Consider the following 25731-nt stretch of genomic DNA (forward strand, 5'->3'; position numbering starts at 1 on the left):
CTCATTCTGAACACAAGTTATGGAAGTGCTTGTCTCATCCAACATACTTGGTTTGTATTAGAGGTGTTGGTCCCTCTCATCGAGGGCAGTGTCGTAAAGGGCCCTACATGCAAGCATGAGGACTTACTTTGCTTTATAGTGCACTGGAAGCCAGTGGAGGACTTCAGCACCGGAGTAATATGTCCCCAACATCTTGTGCCTGTCAAAAAAAACTAGCAGCTGAGATTTAAACAAGCTGGAGGCTTCATTCATTTTTTAATTGTAGTCCAGGTTCCACACAAAATCTCCTGTAGAGCTGCAAATGCTTTCACTCTGGACACCCCTGCAAAGTTATCATCTCATATGGTGCTTTGTGTTCACGTTGGGTTAACTCAGTAGCACAATATCAGTGAAACTCACTTAATGTTTAACAATTTTATGTCTACGAATGTTGCCAAAGGTTAATCAGCTTTAGATGAAGATCCAGGAAGAATTCTCTTAAAGTTTAATTGCATTGCGACTAGTGGTTTGTGAAATTCTCCTCTAACAAACAGCCAAACCAGTTCCACTTTATGGAAACAAAGATCTCATTTAATCAAAGCCCACCTCTGATGCATAAACAGCACAATGTAACCAAGTTAGATCTGTGAATGTATTTATTTTACAATCCATTTTCCTGTTTTTGTTACACAGAAAAGATCATCGGGAGAAAACAAATGCACAAATGAGCACGGACACTTTACATGGAGTGGTTTACAGGAAGAAGATGCTTTACATCTTCGTCTGATTGGCAGATTATTTCTGTAATCAAAACAGAAATTTAAGAACAGTTACTCCAGTATGTTTTGCAGGGACTTTAGGACCAGAACGAGACATGGGTTTCTTAAAAAAGAAAAAAAAAGGCCTCAATGCTCAGTCTATGAGATTTTAACTGGTGTTTTCAGTTTCTTTCCACATCAATAAAACACTGAGTGCAGATTCTTTCCTTTTCACTAAACAAGTGGGTTTCTGTAGAGTTAATGAGTCTACAATGGCAGGAAGACTGTTTTGCATCAACTCTGTGAATGAAATAAAATCATTTAACTCAAAGAAAATGCTAAATTTGGATCTGGTGCAGAAAGGAAAAAAAAAAGACAAACACAAAGTCAAGTTTCTCATGCAGTAACAATATTCAATATATTGATGAAGAGACAGTTTAAAGCTGGTGGTGAGGAAAGCATCAGAGACGAGAGTTGCAATATTTTTCACAGTATCTGCAAAAACATGCAATTAAAACCCACTTTAATAGTCTCCCACGGTTAAATATACAGTAATCTAATTTATCTTAAACGTTAGCCGTTTGATCAATGACAATCTCTGCCAAATAAGTACTTCCTCCTGGCCACCTAAAGCACAGGTAAGTGCTAAGAGCTAGCTTCGACTTTTGACGTACTGAAATGTTTGATGAGCTGCCAAAAACACTGAAGGCAAATCAGCCGGCAGAGTATCATCAGCTAAAGTGTGTGTGTGTGTCCTCTTAACTGGTAATCACTGCTTGATTAAAACACAAGAGCTTACAATAATGTTGTGAAATTCTGCTTGTTGATGAATGAGGTTTATTTTAAAAGTAAAAATCCCACCACAGCTGTAGCCGTTCCATCGCTAGCACGTCATGCTCATCCTGGTGATGGAACCATCGGTTACATTCTGCCTCCTTACACCCTGAAACTCCTATGTTGTTCCTCTGCCCCGTCAGTGCAGCTCCTTCATCCTGTTGAGGGCAGAGCCCGCCTGGAACCACTGGATCTGGGTCTCGTTGAAGCTGTGGTTTAGCTCCAGGGTCTCCTTGCTGCCATCACTGTGCTGTACAACCGCAGTAAGAGGCTGAGAAGTAAAAAATAAATAAATAAAAGTATTAACTCTCAGTGAAGAGGATTTCTCTAGGTCATCTCCAACAGATGATTTCAAACAGCTCTTACCTTTCCTGGTGCAAAAGTTTTGAGTCCTTTGATAGAGATCCTGTCATCAGGGCGGATCTTGTCATAGTCTGATGGGTTACTGAATGTCAGTGGCAGCAGACCTTGCTTCTTCAGGTTGGTTTCTAAGAACACAGTTTCATTTGTTAAGGCACAAACCTGGGCGAGAGAGAGAGAGAGAGCCTGTGCAACTGGGGAGAACTATCGGCATACATAAAATGTAGATGGAGGAGCGTAACTCGGAAATGAAAGCCAAGAGGAACCGGAAATCTATCAGCTGGTTCCCGGTTCAAGCCCCACCCCCATCATGTAAACACAAAAACGTTCTAATACGCCTCAGATGATGTTTTTGGGGAAGGTTCACATATTTCTTACCTGATCCACTAGCCCAATTTTTCTGAAATTTTGTGGTAAAAGCATGTGGCAGTGCACTGGTGTCTCACACACGGAGACGGAGGAGGATCACATGTGAGAGACTGACAAGGAACTGCCTCTGTGTGTGAGGAGCCGGAGATAGTGAACTTGTGCACGAGTGAACTGGTAGTGTGTAAATCCCGGTGGGATAGCGCTACAAAACGTTATCTGATGCATAAAACAACAGTGTTCAGGAAAGCAGTCAGGATCACTTTCCTTACTGTGTAGACACTGGTTCCTAAAACATGGCAGCTCCCGTAAACCAGATGTTTTGGCTTCAGTTTTTAACAAAAGCAGACATGCCAAGCCTCCTTGAACCGTCACCTTATCGTGGTGGAGGAGTTTGAGTGCCCTAATGATCCTAGCAGCTACGCTGTCTGGGGCACTTTGTGCCCCTGGTAGGGTCTCCCATGACAAATGAGTCTTAGGTGAAGGGTGAGACAAAAACGGTTCAGAGGATCTTTCATGGACGTACAATCAAAGAGTCGGAGTACCCGGCCCGGAGGGTTACCGGGGTCCCACCCTGGAGACAGACCTGGGGTTGGGGCACGTGAGCAAGCGCCTGGTGGCCGGGCTTTCGCCCATGGGGCTCAACTGGGCCCAGGCCGAATCGAATACATGGGCTCATCCAACTGTGGACCCACCACCCGCAGGAGGAACATGAAGGGTCCGGTGCAATGTGGATCGGGTGGCAGACCGAGGCGGGAGCATTGGCGGTCCGATCCCTGGACAAGGAAACTGGTTATTGGGACATGGAACGTCACCTCGCTGGCGGGGAAGGAGCAGGAGCTTGTGGCAGAGGTTGAGCGGTACCGGCTAGATATAGTCGGACTCACCTCGACACATAGCATTGGCTCTGGAATCCAAGTCCTTGAGGGGGTTGGACACTCTCCTTTGCTGGAGTTGCTCCGGGTGAGAGGCGGAGGGCTGGGGTTGGCTTTTTGTTAGCCCCAAGACTCTCAGCCTGTGTGTTGGGGTTTACCCCGGGGGACGAGAGGGTAGCTTCCCTGCGCCTTCGGGTCGGGGAACTCGTCCTGACTGTTGTTTGTGCTTATGGGCCAAATATCAGTTCATAGTACCCACCCTTTCTGGAGTCCCTGGGACGAGTGCTAGATAGTGCTCCATCAGGGGACTCCATTGTCCTGCTGGGGGACTTCAATGCTCACGTGGGCAATGACAGCTTGACCTGGAGGGATGTGATTGGGAGGAACGGCCCGCCTGATCTGAACTCGAGTGGTGTTTCTCTATTAGACTTCTGTGCAAGCCGCAATTTGGCCATAACGAACACCCTGTTCGAACATAAGGATGCCCATCGGTACACTTGGTACCAGGGCAGCCTAGGTCGCAGGTCGATGATAACTTTGTAGTCGCATCATCTGACCTGCGGCCGTATATTTTGGACACCCGAGTGAAGAGAGGAGCGGAGCTGTCAACTGATCACCACCTGGTGGTGAGTTGGATCAGATGGCAGGGGAAGATGCCGTGTAGACCTGGCAGACCCAAACGCATAGTGGGGGTCTGCTGGGAACACCTGGCAGAAGAACCTGTCAACATGGTCTTCAACTCCCACCTCCGGCAGAGCTTTGACCGCGTCCCGAGAGCAGTGGGGGACATTGACTCCGAGTGGGCCTTGTTCCACTCTGCGATTGTTGAGGTGGCTGTTGCTAGCTGTGGTCGTAAGGTGGCCGGTGCCAGTCGTGGTGGCAACCCCCGTACCCGCTGGTGGACACCAGAGGTTCGGCGAGCCGTCAGGCTGAAGAAGGAGGCCTACAGGGCATGGCTGGTCTCGGTCGGTCTCCGGAGGCAGCAGACGGGTACCGGATATCCAAGCGGGGTGCAGTAGTGGCAGTTGCCGAGGCAAAATCTCGGGCGTGGGAGAAGTTTGGTGAGGCCATGGAGAAAGACTATCGATCGGCTCCAAAGAGGTTCTGGCAAACTGCCCGGCGCCTCAGGAGAGGAAGGCAGCAACTCGCTCACACTGTTTACAGTGGGGATGGGGAGCTGCTGACATCAACTGGGGCTATAGTCGGACGGTGGAAGGAATACTTTGAGGAGCTCCTCAATCCCACCAATGCGCATTCCGAGGAGGAACCAGAGCCGGGAGACCTGGGGATGGACTGTCCAATCTCAGGGGCAGAAGTTGCTGAGGTAGTCAAACAAATACATAGCGGCGGAGCCCCGGGGGCGGATGAGGTTCGTCCTGGGTATCTCAAGGCTATGGATGTGGTAGGGCTGTCGTGGTTGACACGTCTCTGCAACATTGCGTGGTCATCGGGGGCAGTTCCTGTGGAGTGGCAGACCGGGGTGGTGGTCCCCATCTTTAAGAAGGGTGACCGGAGGGTGTGTTCCAACTATAGGGGGATCACACTCCTCAGCCTCCCTGGAAAGGTCTACTCCAAGGTACTGGAGAGGAGGGTCCGATCGATAGTTGAATCTCAGATTGAGGAGGAGCGATGTGGTTTTGTCCTGGCCGTGGAACTGTGGACCAGCTCTATACCCTTGCAAGGGTGATGGAGGGGGCATAGGAGTTTGCCCAACCAATGCACGTGTTTTGTGGATTTGGAGAAGGCTTACGACCGTGTCCCCAGGGGCAACCTGTGGGGGACGCTCCAGGTGGGTGGCTTTCTGTTAAGGGCCATTCAGTCCCTTTACCAGAGGAGCGTGAGTTTGGTTCTCATAGCCGGTAGTAAGTCGGACCTGTTCCCGGTGAGGGTTGGACTCCGCCAGGGCTGTCCTTTGTCACCGGTTCTGTTCATCACTTTTATGGACAGAATTTCTAGGCGCAGCCGTGGTTTGGAGTGTGTCAAGTTTGGTGGCAGGAGAATCTCGTCTCTGCTTTTTGCGGATGATGTGGTCCTCCTAGCTTCATCCAGCTCTGACCTTCAGCTCTTGCTGGGTAGGTTCAGCTGGGATGAGTATCAGCACCTCCAAATCTGAGACCATGGTTCTCGACCGGAAAAGGGTGGCTTGCCAACTCCGGGTCGGGAGAGAGGTCCTACCTCAAGTGGAGGAGTTAAAGTATCTCGGGGTCTTGTTCACGAGTGAGGGTAGGAGGGATCGGGAGATCGACAGGCGGATTGGTTCGGCGTCTGCAGTGATGTGGACGCTGAGCCGATCTGTCATGGTGAAGAGGGAGCGGAGCCAGAAAGCCAGGCTCTCGATTTACCGGTCGATCTACGTCCCAATCCTCACCTATGGTCATGAGCTTTGGGTAATGGCTGAAAGAACGAGATCGCGGACACAAGCGGCCAAAATGAGTTTCCTCCGTAGGGTGGCCGGGCTCAGCCTTAGAGATAGGGTGAGGAGCTCGGACATTCGGGAGGGACTCTGAGTAGAGCCGCTGCTCCTCCGGATCGGAAAGAGTCAGTTGAGGTGGTTTGGGCATCTGGTCAGGATGCCTCCCTGGGGAGGTGCTTCGGGCATGTCCTGCCGGCAGGAGGCCCCCAGGTCGACCCAGGACACGTTGGAGAGGTTACATCTCCAGTCTGGTCCGGGAACACCTTGGGGTCTTGCCGGAGGAGCTGGTGGAGGTGGCTGGGGAGAGGACGGTCTGGAGCTCCCCAGTTGGGATGCTGCCCCCGCGACCCGGATAAGCGGAGGAAGACGACGACAAGATGCCAAGTCTATTCTTAATGCAAGTCAATGGGTAGGACTTAAAAACATGGAATTTCCCATCTGTGATCATTCTGTTTGGAGAGAGTAAACTGTGGAGTGTTCCTGTAGTACCATGGATTCTGGCAAAGCTCTTGACGATTATGGCTCTTCCACCCAGATGCCGAGGCTCTAGGGCTGCGTGCTCTCTGCTGGAGCCCTCTCCGTAGTTGTCATCTCCAACAACGACCCATGACACACCGTTGGCCTGCAGGATTACATGACCTCATCAGTGCTGGTGTCGTGCAACAGAATGGTGCTACAGAGTGAACTACTGAGAGCTAGTGGGAAGCTGCAGCTGTGGTAGTGGTGATGTTTTACCTTGTAGTGCCGGGCCACATCTGGGACTCCTCCATAGTCTCCTTTCAGGTGGTTCTTCACCTTGTTGACAGCATCGTTCTCGCTGTTGACGGCACCAATCAGCATGTTGTTGGAGATGTTGTCAAGATGACCACGGAACTTCAGCCACGGTCCTGCAGCACTGATGTGGTCTGTGGTGCATTTTCCCTTCACCTTTAGAAACAGGAAAGGGTTACACTGCAACTCCAGTATCTGTTGGACCAAGAAAAAAGTCCTGTAGGTTTTCCAGGAAGCCCACCTTGATGAGGACCACCAAGTCTTCCAGATCTCCTCCGCTCCACTTGTCAAAAGGCTCGAGCAACTGCAGCCGGGTGCTCTGAGGGCTAACGTCCACAGTGAGGTGGCCTCCGTCAGCAGGTGGGTGCTGGTAGGTGTCCTGACCTGGGTCAAAGTCCTTGGCTGGTAATTCATCTCCAGTTGGGGGTTCCAGCTTGAACTTCTCTCCGTTGGGGGCTGTGAGGTAATCTGTCTCTGGATTGAAGTCTAATGAGCCAGCGATGGCGATGGCAGTGACGATCTAAGGGAGAGATTTAGAGATGAGATGTAAATCTGGGTGAAACGTGGAGTTTTAAGGGACACTTTGGCCATCTATTCCTCATACTAGCATTAGCTTATCTGTCCTTTAGAAACTGAACCTTATGGTTGTTTAGGAGGTCATCTACACAAGACAACAATTCTACAAATATTTTGCAGAGAAACTTAAAACGGCCTGGAGATTGCTTTGAGTTTGCATGGTGTGGGTTTACCTCAGGGGAAGTAACAAAAGCATGGGTAGCTGGGTTAGCATCGTTCCTGGCGGTGAAGTTCCTGTTGAAGGACGTGACGATGGTGTTCTTCTCTCCCTTTTTCACATCACGCCTAAAACACAATTAATTTACAAAACACAGTTGTCATGTTGAACCAAGTTAAGCCGCTTTTAAAGTTACGACTGTAGCTACCTGTCCCACTGTCCGATGCATGGCCCACACGCGTTAGCGAGAACGACACCTCCAACATCGCCGAAGATCTTTGACTACAGAAAAACAAAACATTTTAGCTTCCAACTCCTCTCATCACTACGGACGTTCGGCTCCTCACACTTACATATCCATCTCTTTCGATGGTGGCGCGGATCTGCTCTGAGCCAGGGGTGACGGTAAACTGGGATTTACACTTCAGGCCCTTGTCCAGAGCCTGTTTGGCCAGAGAGGCAGCGCGGCCCATGTCCTCATAGCTGGAGTTGGTACAGCTGCCGATCAGACCTGCAGCAACCAAGAGGATTGGACCTCAGTTTGCTATAAAACCACCAAAAACACTCAACCATGGTGTGTGCGCCCAGTTAATGGGTGTAAATAAAACAGTCAACAAGTCCTCACCAACTTTGACCTCCAGAGGCCAGCCGTTCTTTTTAGCCACAGCACCAACTTCAGACACCGGGTGAGCCAGGTCAGGGGTGAAAGGTCCGTTAATGTGGGGTTTCAGCTGTACATAAACAAGTACAGCAACACTTTAAATGACTTCACCTTTCATCTGCTCAGATTTATGTTTTAATGTAATGAAGTAACAGTTATTTAAGGATGAACCCATAAACATCTAAGAAACCTTAGAAAAAATGTCATAAAACAGAAGTTGTTCATTTAAAACTTAGGGCTGTCTGTTACCGGTTTCAGGAACGGAAACATTTGTCCTTTTAATCTAAATACTTTAAATAACACTAACAAAGAACTGCTGGGTTGTTTTGTTATTTGGTTATTAACACGTCATCCATTCATTCATGAGAAATGTTGCTCCACATTCCTTGTTTGAGGTCCTCAATCTGATCCACATGTTGGGATTAAAGAGTTCGAAGTGGTCAGATTGGGCCTCGACATGCGTGGCCTGGTCCACATATCTGATGTGTGTTTTAGCTCAAGTTTATCGACACCTGGCACTGAGCTGGATACCCATGGCAACAGAGACTTGGCTCATGGCAGGTCGTTGGAACCAACCAGCACAGTGCAGGGCTGCTGGGCGCATTTTCTACTTATCCACAATATAAGGTCTATTCATGGAAGGATTTACATCTAAAATAATCTCCACCGTATCGATTCTGATCAGAAGTAAAAATCATCCCATCTAAACAGAACTCTTTAGGATTCTCGGCATCAGACACACCTGAATACTCTCACAGTCCCTAGATCAGACTGCAAAACAACACGTGACCATATATAAAATAAAAACCATTCAAGAGATGCTTGTCTCTGTCACGTGACACATTACAACTAAAAACAGACCTACAAGTTAGTGAAATAGTAAAGAACAAACTTATTTGACCTAGATGCGAGTCTTGTTCCACAGAACCGGGCTCGGGGCTCCCACCGGTACAGGGAGTTGTCTTTTTCATGCACTTTATATTTATTGTCTTACAGGAGTAAAGGAATCAATTATGACTCCGACTGAAAGAGGACAACACATACAAGCTTCACTTTCAGATCATCCCTCAGTAGATTTATTTTTTTACGTATATTTGGAGCTTTAGGGTATTTCCTTGCATCAAACCGGATTAATAAGCTGTCTACTCCAACTCATTTTCCTCTAATGCTGCGTTACTCCTACATGATGCTCTCTGAAATAAATGAAGGCAGAAACATCAAGTTAACATTTAAAAAGGTGACTTGCCTGATCCAGATTGAGTTCAATGATCTGGTCATACTTGCAACCTTCGTCTGGTACCAGCAAGTCTTTGTATTCATCAGCTAGCTGAGCGATTTCTGAGAGAGAAAAAAAAAACAAAACGATTATCCTCAGAAACATTTGCAAAGTAACTAATACCCCCCCAACTGATCTCCAACCATCTTCTCACTCTCAGAAAACGTGTGTACTCATATGGGGCTTTCACATCTGGGTAATCTGTGGTCAGCTGACCTGTTTTTTTATTCTGATGGTGGTGGTGAGCACGTCGCTGAGCAGACCCGACCCAACACACCCACTACAGACTGAGTGGCTGGCTGAAGTTCACACCTACCTACCAGAGGGAGCCTCTGATTGACGGGTAGACTCAATCAGCGGCGGCTTCCCGCACACAGGACTAATTATCAGTCTGGATGCAGTGGGGTCAACATCTCCTCTGACTGCTGCTTGGACCTGCTGCTCCAGCCACGAGAGCCAGAGGACAGACTGCTGTGTGCTTAATGACAGTCTCCAAAAGCAACACTGCTCACGGCCGCTTTTCTTTACTAGTTTAAGAACACCGCAAACTTCTCTGTACGTCTTTTGGCCCGCCCACATGGTCGGGAGACATTCGTGTTCTTGAGAAAACTGTGTGAACACAACCTGGTCGCGCCGGGACGAGCCGACCCAACCCAGTCCGGTCTGGGCTCACCCAGAAGTGAAAGTGACTTTAGCTTCTGCTCACTAAGGCTGCATCTATCGATTATCTTAGTGCTCGAGTCGTCTATCAGATCCTCTGTTGATTCATCTGATTATTTATTTGACAACCCTTCAAGTGAAACAAGACTGGTCTGTGGTTCTGCAGCGAGCGCCACTTGGAGATGTCAGACTCTTATTATAAACGGCTCAATAATATGTATTACACAGGTGTTTAGTTCCCTCTTTCTCGTCCGATATTTCTAGTTAATATTTTATGGAAAAATTATACCTATATTTCATCACTCATCCCAGCCAAAGTAACAAATCTAAATATACGATCAGTAGAAATTACTTCATTAATATATTCAGTAGTAAGCTACTGGAAATGCTAACAACATTCATTTCTACTGGTAACAATGTAATGGTGGCATTTCTATTATGTATGGGTTGGCAATATAATCCCGTCTAAATTGTATTCAAAGATAGAAGCGTTTGTAAATGACATGCTACAACGGCTTTCCATATGGATGGTATGGAGCAGCAGACTCATAACAACTAACAGGTATCTGCTGCGGCTCTGGCCCGTACCGCTGCAGCTGCACACATCCACAAATAAACGGGATGGTGGGGACTTCTCTCCCGCTTGTAGAGTTCAGTTGTTCACAACCATCGATTTTTTGCTGAACCCCACTTGATCATGAGTGTGTTATCTGCTAGCATTAGCATTAGCCAATCTGGTTGTAGTTTCACTCTTGATCCCAAACTTTGGACCTTTTCTGTCTTTTACAACGGTTTGTCTTTGCTGGTTTCTACATTTTCCTCCACAGCACCTAGATAACCACGTTATGGGCCAGTAAATTTGACTGTGGAGCACGCATTTAACGAAGCCTCAAACCATTTGCTGATTTGTTTCAGCCCTATTTGTCACCAGCCTATTGCTATAAATATTTTTAATTCTACACACACACACACCCCCACGGCCAGTTTTCTCCAGGTAGGTCTTCATGCGGTGATTGTAAGGGAACACAGAGGTTGTGGCTCCAATCTCAGCTCCCATGTTGCAAATGGTGGCCATTCCTGCACGTAAGAATGTAAACAAGTAAATAAAAAGTAAAAATCCATTTCAAGAGTAAAAGTGATACAGCATTTCATTTCTGACCAGTGCAGGAAATGGAGTCGACTCCAGGTCCATGGTACTCCACGATGGCGCCAGTGCCTCCCTTTACAGTGAGAATGCCGGCCACCTTCAAGATGACGTCTTTTGGGGATGTCCAACCGGAGAGGGAGCCAGTCAGTTTCACACCAATCACCTTAAAATGGAGGACGAGACGGGAAGCAGCTTGAGAACCATGCTCAAGCAGCACCAAACCTGGGGAACTGTAATCTTTTAACCTTTGGACATTTGAGCTCCCAGGGAATGCCTGCCATCACATCAACTGCATCAGCTCCTCCAACTCCAATGCAGATGGCACCGAGACCACCGCCGTTGGGCGTGTGGGAATCTGTGCCGATGAGCATCACTCCTGGGTAGGCGTAGTTCTCCAGGATGATCTGTTCACACATTAAGATGTTACTCATCAGTCTGTTTATCCGCTGGCCAAACTGTGTTTTAAACATTTAGGAACCTGATGGATGATTCCAGATCCAGGTTTCCAAAAGCCCACTCCATACTTTGCTCCAGCACTTGACAGGAAGTTGTACACCTCTTTGTTCACATCCTAAAAGGAGACGTGCATCTGCAACTCAGTCCTGTACTGTTTAGAAAAATAAATAGCTCACAACATCTAGAGGCTCCTCACCTTGGCCCTGGCCAGATCCTTGACCCCGCCAATTTGAGCCTCTATGAGGTGATCGCAGTGGATGGTGGAAGGAACCGCCACCTTGGGCAGGCCGCTGCTGATGAACTGCAGCATGGCCATCTGAGCCGTGGCGTCCTGCATGGCCACACGGTCGGGGCGCAGCCGCAGGTATGTGCGGCCGCGATCAATCTCCTGGTTGTGGGGATCATCAAGATGGCCATACACAATCTTTTCTGAGAGAGTGAGAGGACGGTTGAGTCTATGAATCAAACAAAGAGAGACGTCAGTGAGGCACTTAGGCCTACTGCAGAACAGCCATGATGGAAACTATAATAAAGGGCATGTAAACCGTAGAGCTCAGCCACTCACAGATAACAGAGCATCAGTGGGCATGAGCAGGAGGAAGTGAACAAATTAAAACGGATACCTTTTTCGGACAATTTCAACGTTGGCTTGGAGCTTCTCGTAGTTGACAAAGGAGGCGGGCTCAAAGCGGCTCATTGCCACTTTGGCCTTGGCTCTGTAAGCTGCCGACACATGCAAGCGCCGCACTCCGTGGCCCAGGACCGTCTGGAATCAGAAACATCACAAACATATGGGCATGAGCCGCAAAAATGTCACAGCCCTCTTGAATGTGATGAGTCAAAGGTCACCCCCACGCCCACGTGTTCACGTCCCAGGAAGCCTGTTCCACAAGTTAACAGCCACACATGTTACAATAGATTCTACTTTTAAAAGTATTTACCTAAAGGGGTGTAGCCCGACTGATTTTGTATAAGTAACTGGTGTTTATGTGCCCATGAGCAAAGACTCTCTCGTTAGAGACAGAGAAGTTAAGCTTCTCACTTCAAATGAGCTAATATTAGTCAGATCATTAAAAATCTGTGACAGGATGTGGCTTTACTGTCAGTAACCATCCTACAGTTAAGAGCTCTATTTATGACACTGGCAGAGGTGAGAACACATGTAATCACATGAATTTCCAACTATGCGCGTTTCCCGTTTTGTTTTTCAATATTGGGATCACCTCGTTTACTGACCACCCAGAAACTATACAGTTATTTATGTTTAGGAAACATTAGGAAAGCTTTTATAGAAACTAAAATAATCGCCTGTATTAGATCAAAGACGCACATAATCCCAAATTTAGGACTGACTACATAATTCGTTTATGTAATCTCCCACAGAAACGGGAGTTTACTTGATAACTTTCCACGTTTACCTGTACTGAAATGCGTTCTGGGAGCTCTAACCTTGTTTTTAACCTTGCAGTTTTAAACCGAGCTCCGCCTTAAGAACCGAACTAAGCCCGGGGATTAAAAAGCTCGTCATTTTTCTGATTAGATCTCGGACATTAGAGCCACGCAGTGACTTTACTTTTATTTAAGCGCTCGTAGTGTTCAGGACACGATGACCTGTCTGACCAGCTGACCGGTGGCGTGTCCACAGCCTTTCGTTGACCCACAGATCGGCTCTCGGACCTCTAACGGCCTCAGAGGCGGGCTAACCCGGGTTTGTGCTCGCTACGTGGGCGAGCGCCTCCCGCCTCTGGTGGTAAATGTTACTTTAGATGTGTTTTTAATCCTTACCTGAAGCCGGGCCACAGTCAGACAGTAGGTTGCCATTTTGTTCACTGACAAAGATGTGAGGGTCGTCGATGACGTCAGGCGATCTTATAGCTGTTCTTCTTCTGTGGTTTTGAACAGCTTGCATCTCCGTAATACTGCTCTCTACTGGAGAAAGATCGCCCAAGGTACTTTTCCTGACTTTTCAGACGAGCCGCTGTTTGGATTTTGATGTAGAATTTGGATTTTTCATTACTTGAATGAATCTAAGATACATGTTTCACTTTTACCCTTTGCTGGCTAAAAATAGCACAACAGTCTGGTTTCCAACAGCATTTAATGAATACAGTTAGCTAGGACACATTTCTCAATACTAATAGTCACTTTTGCAAAAGACTTCACACAATTCTAACCGACTTTCAGCTTGGCAAAGCAGTTCATTCCACATTCAAAATGCACTACAACTACCAAAACACTTATTCAGGTCCCAAATAAACACTTTCTTCCAGAACACTATCAATGGTTGACAGCAGACAAACACACTTTGTCACCCACAAAACAACGACCGAAAACACCAACAACAAGCAGCATTACAGTGTTTTCTTGTCTAAAACAAAGACACGTCTCTGTTTCTTATTGCAATACATATTGTTCATAACTGGAATATATGTTACCAGAATGAATCAGACATGGTGCAGAATTCGTCAATATTTTATGTTGTTTATTTATTTTTATGTTTTTGCTAATTCCAAAACACAAGAATTTGTATACACACCATCCACTGATACAGATTAGTGATGCACCAATACGAAGTTTTTTGGGCCGATACCGATATCCAATATCACTGTTATGGCCGATAACCGATATTTGCCGATATCGATATACTGACATTAATGCTTCTAAAATCAGCAGATTTTGTATAGAATAAAAATTATTAAAGCTGAATTTACATTATTATGTACACACAACACACACATTTACGCTTCTGAGATGATTACAATCACTGTCACGTGACTAAACAATTACACATCACCCCCCTCACCCTCTGAAACAGGCAAACAAATGGAGACAAGATGGAAAGAATATCGGTCGATAACATCGGCCCCTTTTTTATTTATCAAACCGATATGTTAAAAAATGACTAACATCGGCCGATACCGATATTGTCCATCCCTAATACAGATAAAATAGACTGATATGTCCAGGCATCTGTATGTATTCCTTGCCCCCTCCCAGCCTCTCTTCTTCCTCTTTCAGCTGCTTCTCTATTTCCAGCTGCTCCATGTTTACATCACAACACAAACCTATTCAGCAGTAGCTCCTTCTGTAATGAAACAGAAAGAGTAACACTTGTGTAGGTGTTCATCTACAATGTGAATCAGCTGTGGCTGGTTAAACTGCATTTGTAGATTTAACGCCCTGGAGGCAGGCGTTGCAGATTTGCAACGTTAAAACCTACCTACCTGGTTACTCCACATACGTATTTCATGAGCATTTTTAAACTCAGAAGTACCCCTGAAGGACTTAGTAGTTCATCCTTTTATCAAAACTTTTTTTGAGCCTAAGAGGGTTAAAATATATTTCAGTAAAATATTGCTGTTGAATTTTGCTGTCTTATTAAGTTTTGCATTATGTTATTGTTTTAAACATAAGTGTACCAGTTTTGTAAACAGTATGTAAGCATGTGCAAAATGTGCTGCCTTTACAAAGACTTTTGGCAGTTTTTGTGCCTGAGTGAGAAAAGAATTCATGAAATTTGAGAGATGTAGTCACTGAATGCATTTTGTGTCAAAACAATAATTGGTCCTCAGTTTAGCCCACATGGACCTTCTGTTGTGCTCACTGTGTGAAGAGTTGTCCAAAAGTGACATTGAGAAATGTGTCCTAGCTTCTGTAAAAAACTGTAATAGATGGCACCATACCATAGTTTATTTATATAGCACGTTTAAAACGCAGCATGGGAGCAGCCCAAAGTGCTGCACAGGCCAAAACAAAACGCGACCATTCAGAAGATAAGGAGTTGCTGCCCTCCAGTGTCTGAAAACTGTACTACAACTTAGTCCTTTTTAGCCATTTTGACAGAGATTTAGCCTTCTTGTCTTAATGAAGCTTTAAAAAATTTAAATGCCTGTTGTGTAGCTAGATGCTAATAGCCCAGATGTGGCTTATTGATTTAAAATTGTTGAACACAGATAATTAAAATAAATTTGCTGAAGTTTAGCACAATATTACAAGTAAACTTTCCCATTCAGTATGTAGAGCAAATATGCTGTTAACACTAATTTAAAACCTGCAGATTTTTTTTGTGGAATAACTTATTTTTGAAAGGAATCTACATGAAATGCAATGTTTTGTCTTGTTTAGCATAATGAACACTGCATGCAGTTCTGGTCCAGCACAGGGTGAAATAAATCTGTTTGCAGTCATCTGTTTCCATCCAGTTGACCCAAATAAAACATATAAATCCCTTATAGACAGATTACGTTGGCATCATTAAAACCAAATGTTAGGTTAAAAGTAATACAATTAAAAGTTTATAAGTTAAGCAACCAGTAACCAAATACAAATGCAGCTTTTAAACTTTTTTTGGTCTAAATCAATCATAAGAGTTATGTAGTAGAAACACTTCCTCTATTTTTTTTCAAACACTTTGTATTGCTGCCTTGAAAGAATGGGGAGATGTCGCCGTCTGCTGGCCAAAAACAGAACAACAACGGTTTCCAAAACGGTTTCCGAGTTGCCGCCCTCTGGTGTCTGAAAGCTGGTGCTACACTTTTGTTGTCTAATGAGCTTTGAAAGAAAACACTTTTGTTCTTTTTAGCCATTTAGAAGAGAATATTTTATTAGCCTTTTATCTTATTTAAGCTTTACAAAACATTTCGTCTTTCATTTTGTCCTCTTGGGAATGTTAATGTTAAGGAGGAGAAGGAGGTCTTTCTGCAGCACTCATATGTTTTAATCAAGTGTTCAATTATGAACGTTTTTCAAAGTGTTATTTCTAAACGTTATGTTAAATTGCTTAAGCTGTTGGTGCTGATAAAGACAATGGAAGAAACATTTTTTATATAACGCCTCTCAAGATAAATATCACAAGGTACTTCATAAGAACAAAAAAAAAATGGATATACTTTTTCTTTTTCCATGCTGCCGTTCTTTTTTAAAACACAGAAACGGTTTCTGTGTTTTAAAAAAGAACGACAGCATGGAATTAAAAACAAGACACAGCAAGAACACACCTAAGACTTTTTCTTTTTGTTCTTATGAAGTACCGTGTGATATTTATCTTGAGAGGTGTCATATAAAAAATGTTTCTTCCATTGTCTTTATCAGCACCAACAGTTTAAGCAATTTAACATAATGTTTAATAATAACAAAAATGTGGAAAAGGAAAATAAATGTGAAGGAAGACAAAAACGATTAAGAAAAGTGAATCATATTAATAATCCAAAAAGGTTCAAATGAAGGCAAATGGACTTCTTTGGTTTCTTGAAGATGTTTCGTATTCTGTTAGTCTTTAATAGGAATTTTATCCTTGATTTTTATGCTGTTTTTATGTACCTGATTTCCATGTTTTTACTTTGTTTTGCTGATATGCCCGAGCATTTGGCTCTTTTATGTGGCCGTCTCCAAGTTTAGGTCCTCCACCACCTCTCTTACCCATGGTGTCCCACAAGGTTCTGTGCTGGGGCCTCTACTCTTCCTCCTCTATCTGCTTCCTCTTCAGCACATCCTGAGCTCCTTTAAATGAATCTCCTACCATCTTTATGCAGATGACATCCAACTGTACATCTCCTTTAAGCCCCATGAGATGTCTAAGCTGCAGATGTTACACACCTGCTTAGACTCTATTAAAACCTGGATGGCTGGGAGCTTTCTACAGCTGAATGAAGATAAGACTGAGATCCTCATCTGTGCTCCAGACAAGCTGGTTCCCAAAGTCAGAGACTCTCTTGGTCAGCTTGCTTCTCACACCAAACCTTCCGTCAGGAATCTTGGCGTGACCTTTGACCCAGCTCTCACCCTGGATTCTCATGTAAGTTCTCTTGTTCGCTCTTCCTTCTTCCATCTCAGGAACGTTGCTAAGCTGAGTCCCATTCTGTCCCGCTCTGAACTTGAGACAGTTATCCACACCTTCATCTCCTCATGCTTAGACTACTGTAACTCTCTTTTCACGTGTCTGAGCAGAACCTCCCTGAACCGTCTACAGGTGGTTCAGAATGCCTGTGCTCGGCTTCTGACCAAGTCCTCCAAACACACCCACATCACCCCGCTTCTCCTCCAGCTTCACTGGTTGCCAGTCAACTTCAGGGTTCATTTCAAGATCCTGGTTCTGGTCTATAGGGCCTTACATGGACAAGCACCATCTTACATTGGTGATCTTCTCAGTCCCTACACCCCCAGCAGGTCCCTGAGGTCCAGTGATCAAAGCCTACTGGTTGTGCAGCACCAGGCTAAAGACCAAAGGTGACAGATCATCTGCTGCTGTGGCTCCCAGACTCTGGACCTCTCTCCCCCTGAGCCTGAGGTCAGTGGACTCAGTGGTCTCCTTCAAAAAGCAGCTGAAGACTCACCTGTTCAGGCTGGTTTTTGTATGACCTTCTTCACCCCTCTCTCTTTATTCTGCTCTCCCCACCTATTCCACCTTCCTCAGGATCCACTGATTTCCCTCTTTCCTATTCACTCTCTCTTTCTTAACATTTTTTCTTTTAAATCGCAATTGCTTATTCTTGCTCATTTTAAATATATTTTAAAACATTTTCAAAATGCTTTTTTATATTTTTACAATTTTTATATTTTTTGTTTTTGTTTTTGTGAAGCGCCTCGTGATTTTTATCTTGAGAAGCGCTATAGAAATGATATTTTCTTCTTCTTCTTCTTCTTCTTCTTCTTCTTATGCACAAAGCTTTGGTTAGCTGCCATGCTACCCCTCCTCTCTACCCCCGATGAGCCTCTATTGAAAGGGAGTCCTTGTGTTGATTAGATCCAGGAAGATGTGACTAGACTGAAACTGCTTAGGAATGAGATTCAAAGCAGCACGTTAGAAAATGTAAAAAAAAAAACGAAAAAAAAAAGATTGAATTAAATTAACAAGATGCTATTCAAATTTGTATGGAGAAAGACTCACTATTTAAGGAAACCTGTTTTCTTCAACGCATATGAAAAAGGCGGCCTGCACTTTTTGGACTTTAGCACTTTAACGCATGTAAGCTGAATTGGTTAAAATATTTACATAAAAAAATAACAACTCCATCTGGAATGTTACTTCTTCATGTGATATCTAAACTAGGTGGTTTAAACTTCTTAACAGCAACTATGCCATTGATAAAATTCCTGTCTGATTTTCATGGCCAGGCCTTTTGTTTTATCATAGACTCTCTCGTCTACAAGCATAATTTCTCTCCTCACAACTATCTCATATGGAATAATAAGGACATTTCACACAGATGTAAACCCTCATTTATGGAATATTGGTTTATTAATAACATTACACATGTGGCTCAGTTAATACTTTTTATGGCAATGTCATCCGTTTGCAGACCAGTTTTTTTCTTTCTTGCACATTTAAATGGATGCATGTTAAGAGGAGGTGTTGGGTACCCCCCTTGCTATTGTGTAATGTTTTCCATCTTTCTATAAAAAGAAATTATTATTATTATTATTATTATTATTATTATTATTATTATTATTATTATTAATCACATTTTAAATATGGTCTGTAAATGTACAAAAGTTAAACATTCATCCATTCAAGATGCACCCGGTTGCTTGCAGCTGCAGTGCATTTTCAACACAGCTAGTCTGACGCTAGATGGCGCTAAACCCCGTCAGGCTAGTTAGGAACCAACATAAACAGAATATAAACATAGCTGAAGGCGAAGTGTCATATACTTTTATTTTTAAGCAGACATGTCCCTCATCCACCAAATAAGTTATTATCCATATAGTCTGACGCAGGGCCTGTTTGTAGAGCACGTGTTGTTACTACTGAGCTGCCTGTGGGAACGATGTTGTTGTGAAGGAAGTGGGTCGTCACGTCCCACGCGGAGGAGGGTTTTCCGGTTAAAGTTTCCTTTGTGATTCGGAAGTGGCAGCGGGATGCCGAAGCCGTTTCCCCCAGACACATCAGATCAATGACAAACATGCTAAGTAAGAATGAATATGAATGTTAAATGCCTAGCGTCGGGGTTCGTGGGTTCGGACCGGACAGGAGAAGCCGCGAGGGCAGCTGTAAATGTCCTGTTAGCGGCTAGCGGTAATGTCGGGCTGCTAAGGCTGCTGGGTTGTTTGTCCACAGCGAAGCTCGGAGGAATTCGGGTGTAGTCGCAGCTAATGTGTAACTAAGTATTGTTTTTATTGCGGTATTTGTCCTTGACTTTATACAGCAACACGATTTTAGTGTTCTTTCAGAACTGAACTGTCAGCAGGACGAGCTAACATTAGCCTAGCATGTGTGTGTGTTTTGGAGAGTGACAGCTGCAGGTTCCGGAGCCGTGACATTTGTGCAGAGGCCTCCTGCAGCACGGATTCCTCTCTAGCCAGCAACATCAGTTGTCATGGTTCTTTTTTTAACCACCTGATAGACACAAAGACCTCTGTGTTTTTATTCATGGGCCACATTGATCCACATTCCGCTGCTCATCACCACGCATGAAGAAGCTCTCCTCTCCTTTCTCCAACAGATCTGCTCCATCCGTTCCTGACCTGCTGAAATGGGAAGGCGTCCCTTCATTATCTTGTAGCACACAGGTAAGATCTCTATCTGGACACGTTTTTGGTGCAGCTTGGATCCACATCCTTTACCTGCTAGCTGTGGGAACCGATAGGCTCTTCTAATTCGTGGTATTGGTTTTCCTGTGTCACGTTCACAGAAGCGAGGCTGTCTGGGCGTGATCGCCTCTTTTTGTGTACAAGCTTAATTGTGACATTTCTGAGACTAGTGTGGGCGTGTGGGGAGGAATGCTGGTATTTTAGTGCCTCTACAACATGTTTACACACGTGAGGATGAGGCAACATCTCCTATTTTTAAATGACCTTAATTAAATGCACAACATTAAGTATACCAGACCACATTTAGGGTTATAACGCCAGACACACCTTCTGATTGTTGCTTGACTATGGTCTCTAGAGTTTGCTTGTTGAATCAAAGATGCCTGTATTATCTGTCCTCCTCCTGGTGGTTTTTAAATACACTCTGGGATGGATCAGGTCTCTTTAGGTCATCTCAGGTTGATCTAGAATCCTTATTTATGTCAGCGGTGCAATATGTTTGTATTTCAGTTTCAGCTCCAGTCACAAAAACAATGTAATTGACAAAAATGACTAAAGTGTTTTTGCGAGTACGCTCTCTCCTATTGTCGGGCCTTTTCAGAAATTAGAGGTAAATCTTGGCTGATAAGTTGTTTGTGAAATTTGATGTTTAAAAAAAAGGATGATAATTTAAACCCAAATTTTAACACGGGTAAACTGTAATCTGTAACGACACTGACGCCTGCCTGTCAGTGACTCGATGTGATCTGCTGGGTTCCTTATATAGGAAATCTTTTACTGATTGGCTTAATGAGCCTTGAGACGACTCTTGTCATTATTTGGCACCTTATAAATAAACTGAATTCAGTTGAATTAATCGGATCAGACCATTTCAGATTTCTATTTTTAAACATTTGTTTACATTTTCTCCTGCAAAATTTGCAACCTTTCAACACCCACTGTGACTGAAAGATGTGTTTTTGCTGGTGACTTCGAGTGGCAGCCAGGTGATCTTCCTCACTGATGTCAGTCAGAGCTCCCAGAACTATAAAACCTGTTTCAGCAGACGGCTCAAGAGAGAAATCAACAAACAGAGTTCTGGCTGCTTATCTCAGAGGAGCAGTACAGACAGATAATCCGTTACACAAAGTGTTTCGTAGCCCCACATTAACGGCATGTGGAGGCAGAGCTGTCCTGTTGGAGCGTTTTAAAATCTTTGCCTCTAGCTCTTCTCCATCCACCCTCTTGAAATAACTCCATCATCAGCATTTAGAAGTGGCACAAAAGTTGTAAAGAAGTAGAAGGGGGGAACCTAAAAGTGTCTTTTCTGAAACAGCTGCTACAGCAACGATCGTAAAAGCTCAAACCTTCTAGTTCTTGGCTGATCTAATCTTTAGCCTTTAGCTCTACATTCCTGCTCTTCCCTGAGTTGTTTGTGCGACGGAGTGCAAGAACTGGGCTCCGTTTCCAATAAACCAGTTTTATGGCATGTCAAAGCCTGTCAATGGCCCTGTTCTACCATTGTCTGTCTCTTTAAGTCCCGATTGTTGCTCCTAGCTCGTGCTTTAATGGTTTGGATGTGTAGTAACTTATGGGAACTTACAGCTTTTATTTAAAAACACAGATTTTATTTGACAAACTGAAAAATAAAGATGCTCAAAAGGCCTAAAAGTACGTCTTTGTATCCAGATTTATTAATCACACTTTGTTGTATGTCGTTTTCCCAGGTCATTCTGTTACCATGGCAACAATAGACTCTGTCAGAGGGGAGGAGGCGATTCCTGGCATCATGGAGGTTTCAGAGACGTCCGGTTCGGCCCCGAGTCCCCAGAGCGAGGCCGTGACCAACGAGCTTCAGGAGCTGTCGCTTCAGCCAGCTCCCAATCTTCTGCCTCTTCAGGAACGCAAGAACGGTGAGACCATGGTGCACGCAGAACTTTACTCTGGGACATGCTTTAGTCTGTAGCATCTGGATAAATGTTCAAGAAGACCAGTTTATCGTTAGCAACAACATTCAGCTTCGGCTGTATTCTCACTTGGAGCATCCACGTTTCATTCTCCCACGCCGTAATATGAATGGAAGCGGTGTCCTCCAAAAGAAACCTAATTTGCATGCAGCGAATGTAAAGCCGGCGTCTGACTTGGACACACAGGTGAAAACAAACAAAAACATCAAATCAGCAGGTGTGTTTTTTTTAAGTTGCTTTTGTGCTGCAGATGTTCACTTTGTGTGAAGAAATGCCTGAAAAAGGGAGAAAACTCTTCCAGAGACGTCTAATGTCAGATGTGTGCATGCATGCATGCATTTTCTTTATGTGCCAATAAGGATTTCCACCGTTTTCCCAGAGCATCCTCAGAGCAGTGAGACAGAGGTTTAAGTGCTGAGGTGAAACTAGGAGTGTGTATTAAAGTCCAGAGAGAGCTGGGCATGGAGAAGCTCCTCCGCCTACTTGGCTTGCTTCTCTGCGCGGACCTCCTGCTACAGCAGATTAATGTGTGCTTCATGTTTATGTGGTGCACTCAACACTCAGTACGTCTGTTTTGTGTCTGGAGATGGCTACGCTCAGAGGTTTCAGCTTCCTTTGCTCTGAATCATGGTGGAACAGTTGAGTCAGCTTGGTTTACGGTTTTAGTTGGAGTCAATCACTCCGACGATTTCCAAAAGCTTCCAAGTGATCCCTTGTTGAACAAGTTGGTTACTTGGAGTCTTTGTCCTTAAACAAACTGGGATAATTTATTAAGCCAAAACTTGCTATCCTCTGGGGTTGTTGTGTCTGCGAGGTTCTCCTGAAACTGGAGGTTCAGCAAAATGAGGCGAGGCTGCATGGGAGAAAATTATTGGCGGAGTAAAATTTTGAAAGCATGACTTCTCTGATGTAGCATTTATCTGCACTTCCAGTTGTAGAATAAAAGAGGGAAAAGTTGTGGATTAAATAAAAGTATTTAAGTTTAATTCATCAGGACAAAAGTGGACTTGGACCCACTGAGGAATGGAGACTAAAGGTGTAATCACACGTGTTAAATGGTGGTACATTTTTATTGAACACTATTGTATTACACAGCCCAGCCAAAAACGAAGACACCACCCAAAAATTCACACACTCTAATATTTTGTTGGACCGCCTTTAGCTTTGATTACGACACACATTCTCTGTGGCGTTGTTTCGATAAGCCTCTGCAGCACCACCAGATTTGTTTCCATCCAGTGTTGCATTAATGTTTCACCAAGATCTTGCATTGATGATGGTAGAGTCTGACCGCTGCACAAAGCCTTCTCCAGCACATCCCAAAGATTCTCAGTGGAGTTAAGGTCTGGACTCTGTGGTGGTCAATCCATGTGTGAAAATGGTGTCTCATGCTCCCTGAACCACTCTTTCAGTTTCTGAGCCTGATGCATCCTGGCATTGTCATCCTGGAATATGACCGTGCCATCAGGAAGATGGAATAACCTGGTCATTCAGCATATTCAGGTAGTCAGCAGACCTCAATCTTGGAGAACATCCTGTTGCTGAACCTAGATCTGACCAACTGCAGCAACCCCAGATCATAGCACTGCCCCCACAGGCTTGTACAGTAGGCACTAGACATGATGGGTGCATCACTTTATCGGCCTCTCTTCTTATCCTGATGCACCAACAGTCTGGAACAGAGTCCATCTGGACTCATCAGACCAGGTTTTAATAATGTGTTGGACAGTTCTTAACCCAGTTTTAGTCATTTCTGCATCTCCTTAGATGTTTTCTCTGCTTGATGCCAACTATCTGACCCTTCTCACACAGACTAACATCTTTACCACAACCACCAGATGTGTCTTTCCACGTGGTTGTTTAAGAAACGAGAAGAAACTCAGTGCACCAGCTGGGGTTAAATAACTTGTTGCAGCTGAAAGATGATCGCCCGTGTCCAATAGGGGCTCCTACCTACCTATTTACTTATTTACTTAGTGAAATAGCTGGCGACTGCTTTTGGCTGGTCAGTGTATTTTAGTGATAAGTCACTTATTTGTAGACTACAATAATGTGTAAAACAACATAACAAATACAGACTTAAATGATATTGAGTAGTTCTCAGCTTAGACTTAGAGGCCTACGTTAGTCTGGCTTGTGTGACATGTGATGTGTGGGGCTGGAGGTTGTTACTGAGCTGATTGAAGGTGAAACTAGGAATAAGAGCCCGCCCAGTCCATTACTTCTGAAGAGACTTTAAGTTAGGGCTGGGCGATATGGCCTCAAATCTATATTGCGATATAATCTGAAGCATGTGCGGTAACGATATATATTGCAACATTTTTTTCCTCTGTTTGTTTATGTTAAAATAACATGCTTTTAAATATCCTCATGTGGCAAGCATATGCCACTCCGCCCACTCCATGCTTGCAGTCACTGCCGTTCTGTTGCCCCAATGTCAGCAGGGTGCACATCTTAGTGATGTCATGTGTTATCGCGATATCACGGTATTGCGATATAGCCAAAAACTCTATTATTACCCAATTTTATATCGTTTCTACCTTATGTAGTTTAAATTACCCACCCCTACTTTAAGTTTACAAAGTCTGTAACTATGGTGAAAGGCTCAGAGATTCCTTTACCTCTGGAGGTGTGATGGCTAATGTTCAGCATCATCTGTGTGGTCTCAACGCAACATGTCCAAGCAGCCGTTAATATCGTCTAGTTTATGAACACAACTTAATTCATGTTAGTAAAACAGTCTCCTGTGTTCAACTTTTTCATGATATTCACATTTTTGGAGTTTCACCTGTACACCTCTCCCTGGAACTGAATTTAGTTTACTCTGCTTTCACACACTTTCTGGAACACACTACTGATTTCTGTACTTATTCAATCACTTTCGCTTTTTAAGACCTGATATTTTTGATGAGATGAAACCGAAGCCCTTAAAACCTGAAATGAAACAAGTCTGACCACCACTGCCTTTTTAATTTTAGTAAAACAATAATGAATGATTCACCAAGTCACAATCACACACTGTCAGAGAGATCAGAGAGCAGCCAGGGTAGTGTAATTAATACTTACACACGCACACACACATGCACGCGCGTGCACTGAAGGATACATGTGCAGCAAAAGTTTATATGACCTCAGGTGACATTTCCATCGCTCAGAAATGTGTAACTGGGCGACTGCTTGTCATAGGACTCAGATCTTCCTCACACACAGACACACACTCTTGCAGCCTCGGGCCACCACTCCCACACTTAAACAATCTCTGCTCTTGTTGGTCTATTCCTGACACTTTACTCTGCCACTCACACAAGACATGTTGGTGCAGGATCGGCTGCAACTAATGTAGCATTAAAGTCCTCTCTGACAGCTCCGCTGCAGGAGAACGTCTCTGATGTGCATGTGTCATTCCCGTGCATCTGTTTAAATTCCTAAAACACAACTGGGTATCCGCATAGTTAAGCTTCATGTCTGATACCGTTATATGGTATTTGCCCCCTCCCTAGAGTACTTGAGGACTTGTCGTTAAAACCAACATAAATCTGCATGTGCACATGGAGAGGTGACGTTTTCACCATTAGAATTAGAGACAGATGTCTGCAGGGTCCCAGCTCTTTGTCTCAAGATGTAACCGGACTAGTCTGGGAAGTCCTTTACAGTTCCCGTCTTCCTGGTTACAAACTTGCCTCTGGGTCATTGTTGGGAAACAATAATTGATAACGCACTTGAGCTAATTCAAAGGAAAACTTTAAAGCAGAGAAGCCTGTCTTGATTGTAGGAGTCCGGGCTGTTGGAGCAGCAGCAGCAGGAGGAGGAGGAGGACGGAGGAGTTGCAAGGAGGGGGAGGTCATGTCTGAAATGGCAGCATTGCATAACTTCTCAGAGGGAGCAGAGGGAAAATGGAAAGCAAGAAAACAAGGAGGTGTGTTTGTTGTTCGTGAGGGACTTTTTAAAACGTCTAAATTAGCTAAAA

The 25731-nt window shown here is 44.4% G+C and overlaps 2 protein-coding genes across 4 annotated transcripts in view; one reads left to right on the top strand and one right to left on the bottom strand.

Moving 5' to 3' along the window:
- Positions 1-868: 868 nt before the first annotated feature.
- Positions 869-13197, bottom strand: aco2 (aconitase 2, mitochondrial). Its single transcript, XM_015963671.3, has 17 exons — positions 13075-13197; positions 11913-12055; positions 11486-11744; positions 11312-11404; positions 11079-11237; positions 10846-10996; positions 10659-10763; positions 8997-9088; positions 7715-7820; positions 7443-7600; positions 7298-7371; positions 7106-7217; positions 6598-6876; positions 6321-6512; positions 6075-6207; positions 1938-2059; positions 869-1842 (listed from the first exon to the last, which is right to left on the bottom strand). Exons 1-17 carry the CDS (start codon positions 13108-13110, stop codon positions 1711-1713), a joined length of 2346 nt encoding a protein of 781 aa, XP_015819157.1. The 5' UTR covers positions 13111-13197; the 3' UTR covers positions 869-1710.
- Positions 13198-19071: 5874 nt separating this feature from the next.
- mrtfab (myocardin related transcription factor Ab) overlaps positions 19072-25731 on the top strand; it is a 47921-nt gene continuing 41261 nt past the window's right edge. For all 3 annotated transcript variants that reach the window (XM_015963667.3, XM_015963668.3, XM_015963669.3), the window contains exons 1-3: positions 19072-19197; positions 19731-19797; positions 21525-21710. In XM_015963667.3, the coding sequence (XP_015819153.2) occupies positions 21539-21710 (172 nt within the window). In that variant the 5' untranslated portion in view covers positions 19072-19197; positions 19731-19797; positions 21525-21538. The remainder of the gene's footprint in view (positions 19198-19730; positions 19798-21524; positions 21711-25731) is intronic.

This window comes from Nothobranchius furzeri, chromosome 16 (genome assembly GCF_043380555.1).
Source record: "Nothobranchius furzeri strain GRZ-AD chromosome 16, NfurGRZ-RIMD1, whole genome shotgun sequence".
Classification (NCBI taxonomy): domain Eukaryota; kingdom Metazoa; phylum Chordata; class Actinopteri; order Cyprinodontiformes; family Nothobranchiidae; genus Nothobranchius; species Nothobranchius furzeri.